Source organism: Monodelphis domestica, chromosome 7 (genome assembly GCF_027887165.1).
Source record: "Monodelphis domestica isolate mMonDom1 chromosome 7, mMonDom1.pri, whole genome shotgun sequence".
Taxonomy (NCBI): domain Eukaryota; kingdom Metazoa; phylum Chordata; class Mammalia; order Didelphimorphia; family Didelphidae; genus Monodelphis; species Monodelphis domestica.
In genome coordinates this window covers 268522290-268541819 of record NC_077233.1, presented here as the reverse complement: position 1 = coordinate 268541819, position 19530 = coordinate 268522290, and the positions used below count along the sequence as shown (strand labels likewise).

Here is a 19530-nt window from a genome sequence, read left to right as displayed (position 1 = left end):
TAGAGAAGAAACAAAGTCCCTCTGACAAAATGCTAAAGAAAGATTTAGAATGTTCTGGGGACCAGAGAAAGAACTACTAGATAGTGAAAAATATTTTGAGAGGACTTGTTTTAAGACAGCAAGGAAAAATAGGACTAGGGCATTACATTATAATTAAATCTGACTATTTTAAGAATTTAAAGGCTGTAATTAATAAAGGGTTAATTAAACAACTGTTCAGGTTTTACTGAAAGATTATATCAGGATTGAGGAGTCACAAATGACAGAAAGATGGATTTTTTGAGCTTCATATCAAACATTACAGGTACCGCTGTTTATGAGGAAATACAACTGAGGCTAAATTGGAAGCTCAAAAATAAGCTGTTGGAAATGTAAAAGAGCAGGAGGATAAAATATAATCTCAGAGGGGCAGGACATTAAAGGTGAAGTGAAAAGCAGGAGAGTCACCTGTTTGAGTTTGTTGCTTACTCACAGGAACATCTATACAGCTGAGAGAGGCTAAACTTCTCAGCGTTGCTTGTTATTCTTTCTACAATCCTTTCTGGTTTGAAAGAGCTGATCAGAGAGAAACACAGTTTTCATACCTGTTTTCCTGAAGAGCTAACTGCACAAAGCAGAATACTTTGTTTTTTTGTGTTAGAAGGCTATATGGTCTTATTATTAGCTATAATTTGATAGAGAAAAACACATCAGAGCTCACAGCATATCTGTGCACCCTGACAGTTCTCTATCTTAATGCAAGTACTTGTGACTCAAAAAGAATAATCCTTTTCCAGCACTCTAAAAAAAAAGGTAACTATTTGCTAACATCATTTGTAGCAAAGAGTAGAAGAGAAGTGGCTTTGCATATCTGTAGAACTATGAGATTCAGAAGGGGAGCAGAAAAGTAGTTTTGCCAACAAGTAACATTTGTGGGAGACCATTATCAAAAAAGATCCAGGATATCAAGGATGCTATCAATATTCATGAGGTGTACTTTCCCTACTCCTATATCTCCTTGTTAATTTCATGTAAGTGTGTATATCTTTTGAAGCATACCACTATTAGGTTTATTTCTTAAGGTAATCAAAGAAAAAGACTAAGAAAATAAATGTTCTAAAATATTTATAACAGCTCTCTTTATAATGAGAAGGAACTAGAAATTGAAGGCGTGCCTCTCAATTGGGTAATGGTTAAAGAAGTTGTGGCATAAAAATTTTTTATAGTTTTTTTGTTCTTCCCATCTTTTTTGTTTTTGTATCTTATTCTTTTTTTAAAATTTGCTCAATTTCAAACATTATTCCATGGTTACAAAAATTATATTCTATCCCTCCCTCCCCTCCCCTGTCCTTCCCAGAGCCAATGTGTAATACCACTGGGTTTTACACGTGTCCTTGATCAGAACCTATTTCCATGTTGTTGGTGTTTGCATTAGGATGATTGTTTAGAGTCTACATCCCCAATGATATACCCCTCGAACTATGTAATCAAGCAGTTGTTTTTCTTCCATGTTTTTACGTCCACAGTTTTTCCTATGAATGTGGATAGTGTTCTTTCTCATAGATCCCTCCAGTTGTTCATGATCACTGCATTGCCAATAATGGAAAAGTCCATTACATCCGATTGTACCACAGTGTATCAGTCTCTGTGTACAATGTTCTCCTGGTTCTGCTCCTTTTACTCTGCATCACTTCCTGGAGGTTTTTCCAGTTCCTATAGAATTCCTCCACTTTGTTTTTATTCCTTTGAGCACAATAGTAATCCATCACCAACATGTACCACAATTTGTTCAGCCATTCCCCAATTGAAGGGCATCCTCTCATTTTCCAATTTTTTTTTGCCACCACAAAGAGCACAGCTATGAATATTTTTGTATGTGTCTTTTTCCTTATTATCTCTTTGGGGTACAAACCCAGCAGTACTATGGCTGGATCAAAGGGCAGTCTTTTAGTGCCCTTTGGGCATACTTCCAAATTGCCCTCCATAATGGTTGGATCAATTCACAACTCCACCAGCAATGCATTAATGTCCCAACTTTGCCACATCCTCTCTGCTCGGTGTGAGGTGATACCTCAGAGTTGTTTTGATTTGCATTTCGCTGACTATAAGAGATTTAGAACACTTTTACATATGCTTATTAATAGTTTTGATTTCTTTGGCTGAAAATTGCCTGTTCATGTCCCTTGCCCATTTATCAATTGGAGAATGTCTTGATTTTTTGAACAATTGATTTAGTTCTTTATAAATTTGGGTAATTACACCTTTGTCAGAGGGTGTTTTTATGAAGACAGTTTCCCAATTTGTTGCTTCCCTTCTAATTTTGGTTACATTGGTTTTGTTTGTATAAAACTTTTTAATTTGATGTAATCAAAATTATTGATTTTACATTTTGTGATTTTTTCTAACTCTTGCTTGGTTTAAAAGTCGTTCCTTTCCCAAAGATCTGACAAGTATAGTATTCTGTGTTCACCTAATTTGCTTATAATTGCCTTCTTTATATTCATGTCATTCACCCATTCTGAATTTATCTTGGTGTAGGGTGTGAGGTGTTGATCCATACCTAATCTCTCCCACACTGTCTTCCAATTTTCCCAGCAGTTTTTTTCAAATAGTGGGTTTTTGTCCCCAAAGCTGGGGTCTTTGGGCTTCTCATAGACTGTCTTACTGAAGTCACTCACACCAAGTCTATACCACTGATCCTCCTTTCTGTCTCTTAGCCAGTACCAAATTGTTTTGATGACCACTGCTTTATAGTATAGTTTGACATCTGGGACTGCAAGGCCACCTTCCTTTGTATTTTTTTTTCATTATTTCCTTTGATATCCTTGATCTTTTGTTCTTCCAAATGAAGTTTGTTATGGTTTTTTTTCTAATTCAGTAAAAATGGTTTTTGGTAGTTCGATGGGTATGGCACTAAATCAGTAAATAAGTTTGTGTAGGATAGTCATTTTTATTATGTTAGCTCACCCTACCCATGAGCAGTTAATATTTTTCCAATTGTGTGATCTAGTTTTAATTGTGTGGAAAGTGTTTTGTAATTGTGTTCATATAGTTCCTGTGTTTGTCTCAGCAGATAGATTCCTAAGTATTTTATATTGTCTAGGGTAATTTTGAATGGAATTTCTCTAATTCTTGCTGCTCTGATGTGTTGGAGATATATAGAAAGGCTGATGACTTATGTGGGTTAATTTTATATCCTGGAACTATGCAACTTTGGCATATAATTTTGATGAATTACTACTGCATGTAAAAATGATGAATAGGTGAATTATGGAAACACATGGAAAGACTTGAAATTATGAAAAGTGGAATCAGAAGAACCAAGGGAACATTTTATATGGCAACAAAAATATTGTTTAAAGAATAACTTGTATATTAACCTCTAGAGAAAGAACTGATAAATAGAAATGACAAAGTTTTCTATGTACATATACATGTATATATGTATATATATATATATTTCCTTAAAAATTTTCCTTTTCTAATGTGGGGAGAGGAAGGAAGAAGTTAACTGGATATTTAAATCTAACAAAATCAAAGATATAATTTTTACTGCTTTTATGAAAATGGCAATGATGTTGGTTGAGAATCAGAAGCTAGAGTGGTGAATGGTATGAATATCTCCCTTCTTCCCTCCCTCCCAACCAGGGTTAACTCTAGTAGTCTAAGAAAATATTAAGTTGTAGCCACATGGTCATTTTAATGGCCAGTTCCATTTTGAGGGGAGGAAATAGTTATATGAGGAAGGACAAGAGCAAATGAGCCATCTGTACAGAGATGAAGATGATAAAGGTTCTAGTATTGGATGTCATGCCTATTATTTACAATTCAATTTCTTTCCTATAGGGCTGGTAAAATGTTGGGGAGAGGGAGTCCCCCACTGTGGATACAAGTCGCCACAAATGTACTTCCCATTTAAAGTCAACGTGACATGAATAACTCCTAAACAACCAAAAAGAAAAAAAAGCATTTTCTTAATGACATGCCAAAGGTAGGAATAATCTTGTAATTTACCAAATAGAGTAATTTTCATTGGTTAGAGAGCTATATAGAAAAACTGAAATGGAAAAGGAAAAGAATGAGGAGGTTTGGAAACAAATCAAATGAATGTCATAAAGGTTTAATGATGAAGGATGTCAATTATCTGAACTTCTGCTGGATTTCTTTTTTGCCAAAAGTAGAACACCTGAAACAAGGGGAAATTTGATTATAGATATAATTCTCATGAACAAAGAGTAATGGGATTGTGGAGTGGACAAATAACAATTTTGCAGGAGGAAGTGCCCCCTCTTTTCCAAGATTTGTGATAGAAAAGGGAACAAATTCTAGTTAAATGCTCCATTTGGTGTAAGCAGACAGCATGGTTCAGGGAGAAAATAGATAGGGCCAAAAATGTTGTAGGGTTAAAGACACTCAGAAGGAAGGTATCTCCATCCATCTTGTAAATGTAATTATGCAAACTCAAAGAGAAATATTTCCAATAAGAAAGAATATTGATTTCTCTGAAGAGACCATATGGGTCCACAGGAAAATTTCTAATCAAAATAAATTCAAAAAAGAGATATATTTAGAATATAGAAGACAGGCTAGGGTGAAAAAATAACATAAAAATAGCATCAGGAATACCAAAATTCAGGATGAACTGAGACTAGAAAGGAAAACTAGATTCAAGGGAAATCTTCTGTCATTTCTTCTAATTATATTAGGAGAAATATCAGAATAAAAGAAGAGATCAGATTTTTGCTTAGGATGTTTTTGATGATGATAATTGAAAACAAAAAGAATACAGAACTGCCCAATTTTTAATTTATTTCTATTTACTTTGGGAAAAAATGAAATGACCTTTTACTCTGGTAAATGACAAGATAAAAATAACTAAAAGGAACTTGACAGTCAAGAAAGGAAATATTAATTTCCTCTGGCAATTTCATTGTCTTTGATGAACTCAAGTCACCTGACACAGATGAGTTACTTTTTTGAGTCCTGAAATAACTTGAAACTTACTGTTAGTGACATTTGAAAGATTACAGAAAATGGAAGAACATTTAGAAAAGGGAAAATGTCCCAATTTATTAAAAATGGAAGAGAACAAATCCTGAAAAGTGCATATCAGTGATTATAACATTTACTCCCATGAAAATAATTAATAGATAATTGAAAAAAAATGTTCTTCAACAGTTAGAAAGAAAAGTGAAAAGCACAAATAGACAACAATTTATGACAGCCCACAGCAGATCTATTTCATTTCCATTTTTATAGGATTGGGAAACTAGAGGATAAGGAGAATGTTGTAAATATAGTATCCCTAGTTTTTTAGCAAAAAAAAATTATTTAAATGATACATACACACGTGTGCACACATACACAAACACACACTTTTCTAGAATTTAGAGGTTTTGATTAGGCAGTATTACAACCAGATACGTTCAGACCTGTTTGGATGGCCAAACTCAAGAGAGTAGCTGTTTAGTACCCACTGTTTGATATTTTTTTAGAAGATGTTCAGACTTTTTATCATTTTCTTGTGCAGTTTGGAAATAGATGAAGCAGTTTATTTATTTCCCTGTGGCTTTATAAATGATTATTTTATCTGGTATCCTTTTATATCCTTGTTGGGAATTTATTTAGGGAACTATAATATTTCAGATGTATGTCTTTACTGATCTTTATGATGTTCCTCTTCCTAACTTTTACCAAACCTATTTTGCCTTTTTATTATGAATTCCAGTCCCTCTATCAATCCCTGTTCTTTCAGGCAGCCACCATTGTTTTGTCCTTTTCTTCACCATCTTGACTCTACAATTAACTACATTCTTCTACATCTTGACTCTACTTTATCTGTATCATTGAGTTCTTTTGTCTTATCCAACCATTTCAGTAAGAGAGAATATTTAGATAGATAATAAAATAAAAATTCCTTCTAATATATTTTGCACTACGAGACAGACTCTTCTCCTAATTCTACTTCCTATTCCAAAATCCTTTTAAAGACCTTCCTATATAATCATATTCTGTTTCTGTCCTTCATTGCTTATTATAAATGCTTTTTGCATCGTTACCCAGGTGTAACCTCAAATTTACCCTTTTCGATACTCCTAATAGTTAATCTATTTCCAAGCCTTATTGATTCTACTTCTACAACATATGTCAATTTTTTCTTCTTCTTTATTCCTTTGGCCACTGACCTAGTTTAGGCCTTTATCTCTCCTTACCTGGACAACTGCAATAGATTTTTAATTGGTTTCTCATCTCCAGTCTCTCATTTATCTAATCTATCTTTTTCTTCAGTTAACAAATTAATATCCCTGAAAACTTAGACACATTTCTGACCAAGCCACTTTCTGTACAAAAAATCCTTAGTAGCTGTTATATGAGGTTAATATTGGAGATATTTTTGCTCCTTTTCCCTCATTAATTCTGATAAGAGCAAAGACTTTCTATATATTGAAAATGATTGGTGGCAGATAAATGAAAAAGAACAGGATTTTAAAATGAGATAATTTTGTTGTTGTTCAGTCATTTCAGTCATGTCCAAATCTTTGTGATCCCTTTTGAGGTGGCTTGGCAAAGGTGCTGGAGTGGTTTGCCCTTTCCTTCTCTAGCTCATTTTAAAGATGAGAAAACTGAAGCAGTGTAAGTAACTTTCTAGGACACATAGCCAATAAGTGTCTAAGGCTGATTTTGAACACAGTTCTTCCTGATTCTAGGCTCAACATTCTATCTACTGTTCCACCTGCCTACCCCTCCTTCAAGGGCAATATAAAACTCAGAAATAAAATAGACATCAAAACAAAACAAAAAATTTAGGGCAGCTGGATGTCTCAATGGATAGAGAGCCAGGCCTAGAGATGGGAGGTCCTTCATTCGAATCTGACCTCAAATACGTCCCAACTGTGTGACCCTGGGCAAGTCCCTTGACCCCCATTGCCTAGCCCTTACCACTCTTCTGCTTTGAAATGAATACACAGTATTGACTCCAAGGTAAGGGTTTAAAAAATAATCTTTCCAGATACACCTAATTGTATGTGCTTTCTCCTTCCTGAAGATGATATTTTATTTATCTCTATGTTGACTTTTTAGTTATCTCTATAAGTCTTCCATATTAGAATATAAGGTACATGAGGACAGGGATTTTTTCTCTCTATTTGTTTATTTTCTTTATATTCCCAATCATTTAATTGGTACTTACATATTTGTTTAATTGAATTGAATGCAAGATAAATTAAAAACAAAATAGAATCATTTATGAAAGGAAAATGTTATTTTGTTGCCACTTAATATCTTTATTCATTATTTTCTTTTTGTGAAAAGGAATATTTTCATGATATGTAAAGGATTTATTTTAGTAGCATTTTTCAACTTTCATTGACTATGAAGTTTTTTAAAATGTTCCTCTAAAAAAGATTCATAAAAATAAACAACTTTATTCCTAAGCATGAAGAAATGTGAAATAAAAATGGTTTATAACAAATTGCACAAAATCAATATTGCTTTGATTAAAATACACCTGAATGGATATTTAAAGTGTGTGGATTGGCTTTCCATTTGTTCTTTAATTTTGTACTAGTGGAACAAACCTTTAGATTTATGGTCCCAGTTTAACTGAGTCTGCCAGGGTAGTCTCTACTCAAACCATTATGACTAATCAATTACCTTATTTTGAGAAAATATTTATCTCTCTTTGACATATCTTTCCAATAGCACAATATAGCCAATTCAATTATCAGGTCAAATTTGAGTCACTAAATATATTCTATGTTTATGCTATGACATTTTTTTCATAGGATCATTGAGTTTAAAAACAGGAAAGGAACTTGGAATTTATAACAACTAAGCCCTTTATTTTACAAAGTAGGAAATTAAAGCTTAGTAGTTAAGAGTCATGCCCTGGGGAAGCAGTATTCATTTGCAATATAGTTAGATCACAGGCTCAATGAAATAAATGAATATATTCATCAATATTTATTGAAAGCCTTGTATACAAAAAATGGACCAGATAAGATAGAGGATTTCAGGATCTTCAAGAGAAATGCATGCTTAAAAATAAAAGTGAGAAGTGAAAGTCATAAACAATAAACACTAGACATATTCAATGAAAACAAAGATAACTTGGAATATTAAGGGTCAAGGTATGTTTAATTAAAAAGATAGCATTTAAATTCTTCCTTGAAAGATTGAGGGGATAGAGTGCAAGGGAGAAATATTAAAAGGTATGAAAATGTATCAAGAGGTCTGAGTAGGTGACCATGTCTAAACCTAGATATCTTTTATCACTTTAAACCAGCAATTAATGTATTAAAGTAGAAGACAAAACATAGGAAAAGGAAAGCAATTATTTAAAGGACCACAGAGAAAACAACAGTGAGAATGAGGGGGAGAAAGGAACTCCAGTGTCAAACAAATGAAACAAAAGAAAATGAAAAGAAATATCCAAAAGGAAAGAATAGACTAACAACTACATTCCCCAAAGAGTAACTAAGACAACTGTAAGACCCTGCAGAGTAGTTGAGAATCTCAATAAAAATAATTTATTGAAAGTGAAATTATGCAAACTAGAGTTCTTAAGGAATACAAAAGGAAAATGAATTGATTATTTAGAAAATATTGTGGAAAATAAAAATAAACCAGTGTGTACTCTATAGAAAACAAAAGGCAAGTAAACAGGTAGAAGAAAAAAAATAGAGCAAAATCAAAAGACAGGTAAACCAGAAGAACAAGATGCTGACTTTGAACAGAGAACATGGAATGATTTATCCTTATAATTGCTATACTTCCAGAAAATGCAATGAAACAAATGTCAGAATGCCATATGCCAGAAAATCAAAAGAAAATGGCAAGAAGTACTATATACAGAGAACAAAATGAAAGTCAGTATAATTCACTGAGTGGCAACAGACAGCTTGAATTTTACTCTGAAACATAGCCATTAATTTCAGGACCAATATAAATGAGAAAAAGCTAGTGAGCTGCCAGGAATAAACACACATTTTAAAAAGGCACTAATTAATATCTATCAAGATTTTTCAGTAACTATTATAAAGGAAAATAGATCATAGGGGGCAGCTAGGTAGCTCAGTGGATTGACAGCCAAGCCTAAAGACAGAAGGTCCTAGGTTCAAATCTGGCCTTAGATACTTCCCAGCTGTGTGACCCTGGGCAAGTCACTTAATGCCCATTGCCTAGCCCTTACTGCTCTTCTGCCTTAGAACCAAAACATAATATTGAATCCAATATGGAAGATAAGGATTTTTTTAAAAAGTAAATCATAGGCCAAAAAGATATATACTATCTCCAGTTGCTCTTCAGATATAGTTATATTAAATTACCAAGGGTATATTTTATAAATTTAGACAAAATGTTTTAAAAAAAAATAACATTAAAGAACTGTGAAATAACGGAGAAAGTGCATAATGGAAATAAAATTTTAAAGATAGAAAAGAAGTGGACTTTATATCAGCAATTCAAACTAAATTACAAAGCAGTACTTATTAGGACTATAACAGAGGGAGGAAACACATAAAAGATAACTGGTCTAATAGACTGGATAAATAAGATTTAGCAATTATGGCAAATAGGAATCAAGAATTTGATAAATAAAAGAATACAAATTCCTGGGAAAGGATTCCATTCAAATAGCAATTTTGAGAAAACTTGAAAGGCTTTTGTCAGAAAATTGTCAGAAAATTCCATAAAATACTTAAATAATTTTCATAAAACGATTAAATGCAGACAATGAGAGTTTAAAGATATTTGGATTGGTGACTAAATTTTGAACTCTTATTTTAAATGCACCGAGGAAAGATTTACAGTTATGGCAAAAGTAGGGGAAAAGTGGCCCCAAACATTCTCTGTGTTGTTTTCCTTTATTCCTTATTTAAAGAAATGATCTATACTGTATCTTATAGCACTTTCCTTTGTTACTATATATAAGGTATGTGGTTTAGTGGAATGAGCACAAGATAGAGTCTGAAAAGCTGAGTACAGTCCAAATGCTGACATTAAATGGTAGCTGTGCTCTGCATTTCAGTGTTCTCTATATATTTCTATTATCAATCTAGCCAACTATTTTAAGGAATGAGCTTTGTAAACCTTTAAGGATTATGTAAATTTAGCTACTTTGATGACTGTGAAGAAGCCAATACCTCTCATACCTCTCTAGGATTCCATTATGTCTGTCTGTCTGTCTATCTATCTATCTATCTATCTATCTATCTATCTATCTATCTATCTATCTATCTATCTATCTATCTATCTATCTATCTATCCATCCATCCATCCATCCATCCATCCATCCATCCATCCATCCATCCATCTATCTATCTATCTATCTATCTATCTATCTATCTATCTATCTATCTGTCTGTCTGTCTGTCTGTCTGTCTGTCTGTCTGTCTGTCTGTCTATCTTTCTATCTATCTATCTATCTGTCTGTCTGTCTATCTATCTTTCTATCTATCTATCTGTCTGTATGTATGTATACATACATACACACATATATGATATATCAACTACATCCTAGAACAAGATACAGAGTTAGAAAAATTCTCATAATTAACTTAGTTCAGTCCCTTCAGTTTACAGAAGAGGTACCTGAGATCTAGAGATGTTAATTTGCATGTGATTCCACAAGTGGTCAACAATATTAGAACCAATATTTTAAAATAATAATAACCACATATATAATCGCTCACATTTATTTATCCCTCTAACATTTTTAAATCACCTTACATCTATTATCTATTTTGATCCTAATAACAAGTCTGTGTGGCAAATGTTTTTATTTTAGATAAGTAAACTGAGACTGGGAAATATTGACTAGCCTAGAGTTGCAACAAGTAGCTCTTCTGTCTCTAAATCTACTAGATTTTTTCCTAGTATAACAGGTCATTTTTCTTTCTTGCAATAAAAATGCTTCGTAAACCTTAAAGTACAGTGCATAGTTGAAGATGGTAAATGATAGACAGAAAAATTGATAGATAAAGTATATACATATACAGACATATATAAATAGATAGGTAGGTAGATAAGTAAATAGGTAGAGATGGATGAATGACTTATTGGAAGGAGGGATTTCAACCTATGGAATCCCATGTGGAGAAGTCCTGGTGTGAAAAATCCTTCCACTAACATGCTTCCATACTTCCATACTTCCATACTTCCACTTCCATACTAAATGCTTAGATATTTCATTAGGGGAATTGAGGTATTTAATACCTTGCTCATAAAGCTAACATTTGTCTAAATGAAGAAATGAAACTAAGTTTTTCTGACTGCAGGACTGATCCTGTCTACTATGACAAAACAGTTACCTATGTTGGAAAAGCAAAACAAACAAAAAATAAGTATCACTAGTTCTTAGTATTAGTGTTCAGATTCAATGTTAGACACTACTCTCTGTCTAACTTTGGACAGGTTACTTAATCGCTCTTATCCACAATTTTCTCCTGAAAAATGATGGGGTTGGCTTAGATGAACCTGGGGTATTTTCCAAGTTTAGGCTTATGCCAACTAAATATAAGTTATTAGAATAATAACAATGTGAATCATACTTACATATATATTATTTTTCCCTTTAAGGTTGTAAACGCCTTGATTTCCTAAATTTTATTTTATTTATTGTTGGATTTTCAATGATATCTTGTAGCTACAGATCATAGATTCATAATTATAAGGGACCTCATCTTTCATCTATTCTAAACCCCTTTTTAATAGACTGAACACTAGAGAGATTAAGTGACGTATTAAAGGATACACAAGTAGTAAGAGGAAGAAATGTTTAAAGAAAAAAAGAAAGAATGCATGAATGAATGAATATAAGCAACGACTGACATGCACTTTAAGGTCCAAACAAGAACATATATCTATATATGGGCATATGCACTAACACCCACTAAAAACAGAAATAAATAAATATCATGGGGTTCAGTAGAAGGAGACATTACAGAAAGCAATAGTGATAACCATGGCAATTGGGACACCAACAGGCATAAGCAAATATATTTGACTTACAGGAATGACAAGTAGCTCCCATGTAACCAGTATTTGTACAGTTGCAATAGAAACTGTTCCATGATTGTGAGCATTCACCACCATGTTCACAATAGTTAGGTAAACACCTAAAAGGAGAAGCCAATACAATTACTATCTTCCCATATTCAGTAATCAAAATTAGACTGGCTTTACGGAATATGACTATTCTAATGTGACTCTGAGGGTGACAGTAGTATCATAACCAGTGAAATTAAACATGACTAATGATCATTGGACCTGTCGCTAAGATTTTCTAATCATTTCACTACTCTACATATTAATAGAGTCATCAGAAACCTACTTATTATCATGGACTGGTGTGAGTTGTACTTTCTTCTCTTAGTATCAGAGGATCTCTTTCATAAGTGGCTCAAAGTTAATTGGATATATGACCAGGAATATCAATTGCTCATAGAAAAGAGTATGTCTTTGTTATGTTAAATACGTATATAAATGGTGTTCTTTTGTCAATTACTGCATAATTTGAAGATATAAAGAGAAAAAAAAAGATGATAAAATTCCATACACTAGAGAAGGAAGGGTTAGACTTGGACAAATTACATGGATAATATATCCCAGAGATGGTTAGCATCTTTGTAAATTTAGGAGAAGAGATGAGTAACTCAGATTTCAGAGAGCACTCCTAATAGCTGGGCTTACCCTCCCTGCTGAAATCAGAGCTTTGAAAGTGCTGACTATAATTAAACCAGTTAAACAGGAGAGGTGAGCATCTATTACTCTGAATGACCTCCATAGAAGAAGATTCTTCTATGACCTTTGATCAAATTAAAAGTTTAATTTAGGTTAGCATTCTTGAAATATTGTCACACTTTCTTTTTATATATATTGTAATCCATGGAAGATTAACAGGAGAAAGAAGGATAAAACAAATGAACTTAAAAATGAGAAGTCAATAAATAACAACCAAAAGAACAGTTAAAACACTATTTTGCAGATCTTGAAAATGACTTAATCAGACTGCATTGGGGCATCTGAGAGTAGTTTAAAGTTTTAATCTTTTATGTCTTGTTAATAAATACATTTCTTATTTTATCTATTTTTATAAACTATCAGCTATATTAGTTTTCCTTTACCTCATCAAGAATTTGAATTTTATGAAATAAAAGCAAAACTATTGAACATATTTATAAATATGTGTATATATGCATTTATTTTTACTTATATGTAGGTAATATTTGAATGCTATTGAAATACGAAATGTTACATTTGATTAATAGTTAATAATAAAAGCCAGTATAGTGCTTTAAGGTTTGCAGAGTACTTTACAAATAATGCTTCATTCTATCCTCATTAAAATGCTTAAAGGTAAGCATTATAATTAGACCTATTTTACAGTAAAATAAACCAAGACAGGCAAAGGTTAGATGACTTGCTCAGGGGCACCCTGATAGTATCTGAGGGCAGATTCAAACTCAGGACTTTCTGAGACCAGGTCCAGCACTTTCTCCACTTTAAAGAACCATTTATTTTCACAATAGATGCATTTTCAAATGTATCTACATTTTAAAATATTTCATACATGTCTTTGTATAGCACATGACTCCCTCCATCCCCTATTTTCTGTCTTCTGGCTTTTCAACCTAGTTTTCAATACTTAAAGAGAAAGGGACTTTTATCCACAAATCTCAAGTGATTTATATTATCTTCATTTATATTGATTCCTTCTTTATTCCAATTCATCTTTCTAATGTTTTCCACAAAATGGAAAGCTTAGGTGAAATTAATTAAAATTAACTGAAGTCCTTCAAATCATCACATTAGGAAACAATTAAAAGTACAATTAAACCTGACAGAGCTTTAAAATCTTCTTTCTGTTATAAAAAATGAACTAGACTAAGGGGAAGGGGAATGGGAGTACATAACCAATACATAAAAGAATGGCATGAATCTATATGATTAGTGTCAAAAAGGCTAGATCCATTAAGTTTACTCTAGAGCTCAAAGAAAAATGGCTTCCTTAATGCCATTTAGAACAAGATAGTGAAGAAGGGAGGATAACAACTGAGTGGAAGAATATGGCATCATTATCATCATCATCAATAAGGATAACAATAAAATATTGAGCATTTATTTGATGTTTTAAGGTTAGCAAAACACCTTATATAAATTATTTTATTTGATTGTCACAAAAATACTTGGAGTCTGGTGTTACAATCATCTGTCTTTAGATGAGGAAATTCAGATTCAGAAGTAATTTTTTGAGAATCATGTAGTGCATGAAGTGAGCAGAACATGGAGAACACCACAAAGTAATACCAATATGGTAAGACAATCAACTGTGAATGACTCAACTATTTTCAGCATTATAATGATCCAAATTTCAAAGGGCTCATGATAAAAAATGCAACCCACCTCAAGAGAAAGAACTGGTGAAACCTAAATGATGATCAAGACATACTATTTTTTTCACTTTATTTTATTTTTGCTCTATTTTTTTCATATGACTTATAAGGGAATATTTTTTGTATAGTTGCACTTCACCCTGTTGACTTGGAAAAAATACAGAACTAATAAATATTCAGAAAAATCACTCTTTAATCAAAGAAAAGGGGTTCAATTTAATAGTAGCCCTCCACACAGGAGTGTGCTAACACCCATACAGAGCCTGAGGATTGAACTGATGCTCTGGACACTGACCCTTGGGAGAGCCAAGGGCACTAGATTGACAACTCCAAGGAACAAAAGAATTTGGGGAAGCTATATACCATTTGGGAAACCAAGGGACTAGATATTATGATTGATTGACATTACAATGGTTACAAGGAAATGGGAGTGTTCAAATTATAGTGACAAAATACAATCAAGCTTAGGAAAAGAATCATTGCGAAAGACTAAGGTGTCAGGGAAGAGGCTACTTACAATGGATACTAAAAGAGTGGTCCCTGCCCAGGTGTGGGTCTTCTTGGGAAAGGGTCTCTGATACAAAAGGGTCCATTATTCCATCTGAAACTGCTAGCCTGAGATTCTCAGGTGGATTCTCACAGGAACAGGGAACAAGTACAAACGTTGGCATCTCCAACTTACAATCTACTCCTAAAACTTGTGGTTCATCAGATCTTAATAGGGTACAAGTTTGGGGTTTCTAGATTCCATGTTGACAACCTATATCAAATTGCTTAAGGTCTCAAAGGGAAGAGAGCAGAGGGTGGGAGATGACTCAAAATTAAAAAAAAAAAACATTAAAATTGTTCTATATACACTTGGGAAAAATAAAATACTATTAAAAAATAAAAGTCTGAGTTAGAATGTAAACTCAGATGTTTTTAATTTCAAGACCAGCACTCTATCTCTATGCACTCCATCACCTAGCTGCCTTAATATGACACAGAGAAAATAACATCACTCAGCTCCTATACTGATTCCATCTTCTTTATCAAATAAAATGATTCTTAAAATAAAAAAGGTAGAACAGACATGGCTATGAGGAAATTTAAGCCCAGGTTAGCCAAGCAAATAAGAAAATGCCTGTCTATTTTAGGTGCTATGAAATACAGGCTAGAAGATTTGTCACATATCAAGAAATGAAAGAATCTACAGATATGATTTCTGACTCACTGTGATCATTAAATAATAATAATAATAACAACAAGAAAACAAGAAATATAAAAAAGAGATACGAAATGACTGTAGATGGACAAGTTTCATTGAAACTTTGAAAAAGTAAAGAAATTAGATTCTGAAACAATAGAGCAGTTACTCAAGACAAAACTCCTTGAAAATTCTACAACAGATTAGTAAATGGATAACTCATGAGTACTAAGGAGAAAAAAAAAGATGATGGTAATTAGGATCCAGATTGAGTTCACAGAATAATAGAATCAGGGAATTGAATGGGATTCCAGACACCATCTTGAAGAGAAATGAAGAGAAATAAAGGAAAACATGAATTCAAGTGCTGTTTCTAACACAGAATATTTAAATTTCTTAGTGCCTTTAGTAGCTGTCTAAAGCTATCTAATATTAAGCAAACTTGGCATTTGCTTTACAGTAGGAATTTTCTACAGAGATAAAAATCACAGGTATGATACCCTACCTCTTCCAATTAAAAAAAAAGGCAAGAAAATATTAGTCATGGAGGGCATATATCATTCACTTTTGCAAAACCTTATTTGATGATACTATTGGAACCAGTACATGTGATCGTTGACATGATACAGTTTTTTTTGTGTATATATACACATATATAATATATGTTAATAAAAATACATCTTATTAATTTAGGCCCCTTTTAACAAAATATTTCCTTATAACAATCATAAAAATAGTTACTGTAAATGTTTTTACCTATAATTTATGGAAAGAAAATGAATTCCTGTTATGTGACTTGTCAGTGTCTACACTGCTATTTCTTGCCAGATGTGTAACTCAATCTCAGATCCTTTTACTTGTAGGATGATATACCAAGCTTCCTTCACATAAATCCTAGAAGATGTATAGTATTTTCTATAAGCTTGGGTACATTTAGATTTTTCTCTTTTCTGAGTTGCAAATCAACTTCTCAAATTGTTGCTAAGGGTAAAATGAACCATAATAATTGATAAAGAGAAAGTAGAACTCAATTATTATTTAGTTTTAGTTTTCTCTGTCATGGAGAATGAAGTCAAATAGGGAAGATTTCAATTGTTAGCAGACAGTTCATGTCAAAGATGAGTGAGTCAATAATAAGAAAATTCCTAAAAGGACTTCATTAAAGTAGCCCTAAGGCTCAGTGCAGTTATCATAATATTATCTCCAAACACAAGCATCTAGAAAAGATTATTGTCCAATGGAACATAAGTTTCCACTTGACCTTTGCAAAGTATGTGCACCAACAGATATTTGAGAACATATTTGAACAATAAATGTTTACTTTGTTCATTATTTATTATTGATTTTGATATTGATTGATATTGATAAGAGGATTACTGCATAAAATTTCCTCTATTGTTGAATTTATCTATGCATTTTATTGGAGGAAAGATTTTAATTATGATAATTTTCCTTGTGAAGGAAAAATACTAGTTATTTATTCAATCTGTATTTTTTAAAGTATATATCCTCCTTTGTTAAATACTTTCCCCATTTGTTTAAATCAATCAATGTAGAAAATTATCAATGAAAATTTGTTTCTCATATTTTTATCATAGATACTTTTGAATATGACATCAAGAATACAAAATGTCATGAAACAAGTATTAAAATTGTATGAATATGTAATCAGGGGAATAAATATATATATATATATATATATACATATATATTTAAAGGATTTATCTTGAGGTCAAAGCTTGCCTTAGACACTAGCTGTGACCCTGATCAAGTCACTTAATGCTATTTGTCTCAGTTTCCTCATTTGTAAAACAAACTTGAAAAGGAAATGGTAAGCTACTCCATTATCTTTGTCAAGAAAATTCCAAAAAGTCACAACTATAGCATGTGACTTCTTTCATTTATTAATTCCTTAAATATTTTTTCAATCAAACTCCCCTATCCCTGCATGTATATTCAGGTTCTCATAGTATGAATTTTGATATGGTCTGGATGCTATTAGAATAGAAATTCTGAGAATATCCTGACTACTCTTCTATAATGGATCCTGAATGACACATAAGTTTTAGCTATAGAGTCCACTATGGAACATGGAAAGTCAGTGATCATAGCAGGTCCCATGAAATAATATTTCTTTTGCTTTTGTTGTATGAGATTAAATCGACTCTCATAATTCCCTACTCCTGTAGGTAATCCTGTAGTCTGCCGGTATCTATCATCTCCTCTCTCTCTGTCTCTGTGTGTCTCTCTCTTTCTCTGTATCTCTGTCTGTCTGTCTGTCTCTGTCTATCCACACACTCATACATACATATGTAAATGGATGAACATCCCACAAATTCATATTTATAGATGGGGCAAAAACTGTCATTAAAAACACCCACTGCCCCACTTTGCATTACTCTTCCACCATCATTGCAGAAGTAGAAAATGGCCACAAAAAAACTAGAGGATATTTAGTATTTTCATCTATTCCATAAGTTTCCAAGACCAAAGACATTATTATGAATTACTCTTTGAATAATTAGGTTGGTCTTTCTCCAGAAAACAATCGGTAATCAAGATCACATTTGAACCCTTGAGCTTGTTAAAACCTCTAAGTATTTATTGGTGCTCCACCTATTTTGACTCCAAGGAACCACTATTACATTATTGCTAAACCTCGGTGAGACCGAGAATTGGATATTTTAAAAACAGTATTGGATTCCATATTTATTTTTCTACTTATACACTATCTTGGAGCACAATGATGAACATTTCCTTCCATATATATGGAGTTACCTGATATTCTGACTAGTGTGGCCAGTCATTACCAAGCCAACTAGAGAGCCATAATGAGAAGTGGGCACCAAGGTTCTATGAATATTGTATTGGTGGATTAAAAAAGTCATGATGAGGGAGAACATATTTAGCAGTAGCTGAATACCAACACATACACACACATGCGCACACACATAAACACAGACCACCTCAACTATAGAACCCAATACAATGTTTCTTCATTTCATTCTCTACTTAAATTCCTTAACTCCAATGATTCTGTGGTTTGGAGGTGGGTCTTAAGTAAAAGACAAGTCTGCCTCTTAAAAATTTTTTGACTTTTAATTGTTTATTTTTTGCTTTGTCTCTTAAACCAAAAATTGTCATAGACTATTAATGATAGTTTTTACTAAAAGCACGTATTAAGCAAGGAAGATGCAATTAGGAGATTGGTGAGTGTGTGTGTGTGTGTGTGTGTGTGTGTGTTTGAGAGACAGAGACAGAGGAGAGGGGGGGGGTGAGTGTTCAGAGATGAAAACAAAAAGAGAGAATTGTTGCTTTATTTTTTATAGTACAATATTATGAGCAATGAGTAAGTCGGCAGGAAAAACAAGTAATGAAGATCCAAAAAGTGATTTGGGAGTAGTAGCCTAGTCTATAAAATTTGGTGGCAGGGTCAGGAGGATACAATTCGAGAAGGGGTTATTAGCAAGTAAGAGTGACTTACAGCCCTTGCAGCAGGGTAACTCATTTTTGATAGACATTTATAAATATTATTCCAAAAATTAGATTATAGAAAATATTTATAGTTAATAATTAAATATTTCCTTTACTTTGACTTCATATTAAGTTTGAATTTTTCTTTCAAATGGAAGGAATATTCATTTCTGGGAGAATTATGCTACAATGATATACCTGAATATATTTAACATTGATTCTTATAGAATAGATTACATTTCAAAAATTATTTATATGTATATATATAAATGCAGACATTTATTAATAAAATTATTTGTAACTTGCTAGTCTGTTTAATTTTATTGAGGTTACAAATCATTACTTAAAATATAATTGGTTAAGAAGGGAAAACTTTAATTAGTTTAACTTAAAGGTATATTGTAGTACTTGATATAGCTTGTCCCAAAAGTCTTAATGTAGTTTTAAGTTTCTAAAGCATATATTTACATTAAAAACTTTGGAATATTTTATATTTCC

At 32.5% G+C, this 19530-nt stretch overlaps 1 protein-coding gene across 2 annotated transcripts in view; it reads right to left on the bottom strand.

Moving 5' to 3' along the window:
- CNTNAP4 (contactin associated protein family member 4) overlaps positions 1-19530 on the bottom strand; it is a 677206-nt gene that overhangs the window by 177574 nt on the left and 480102 nt on the right. For both annotated transcript variants that reach the window (XM_007497949.3, XM_007497950.3), the window contains exon 11: positions 11989-12095. In XM_007497949.3, the coding sequence (XP_007498011.1) occupies positions 11989-12095 (107 nt within the window). The remainder of the gene's footprint in view (positions 1-11988; positions 12096-19530) is intronic.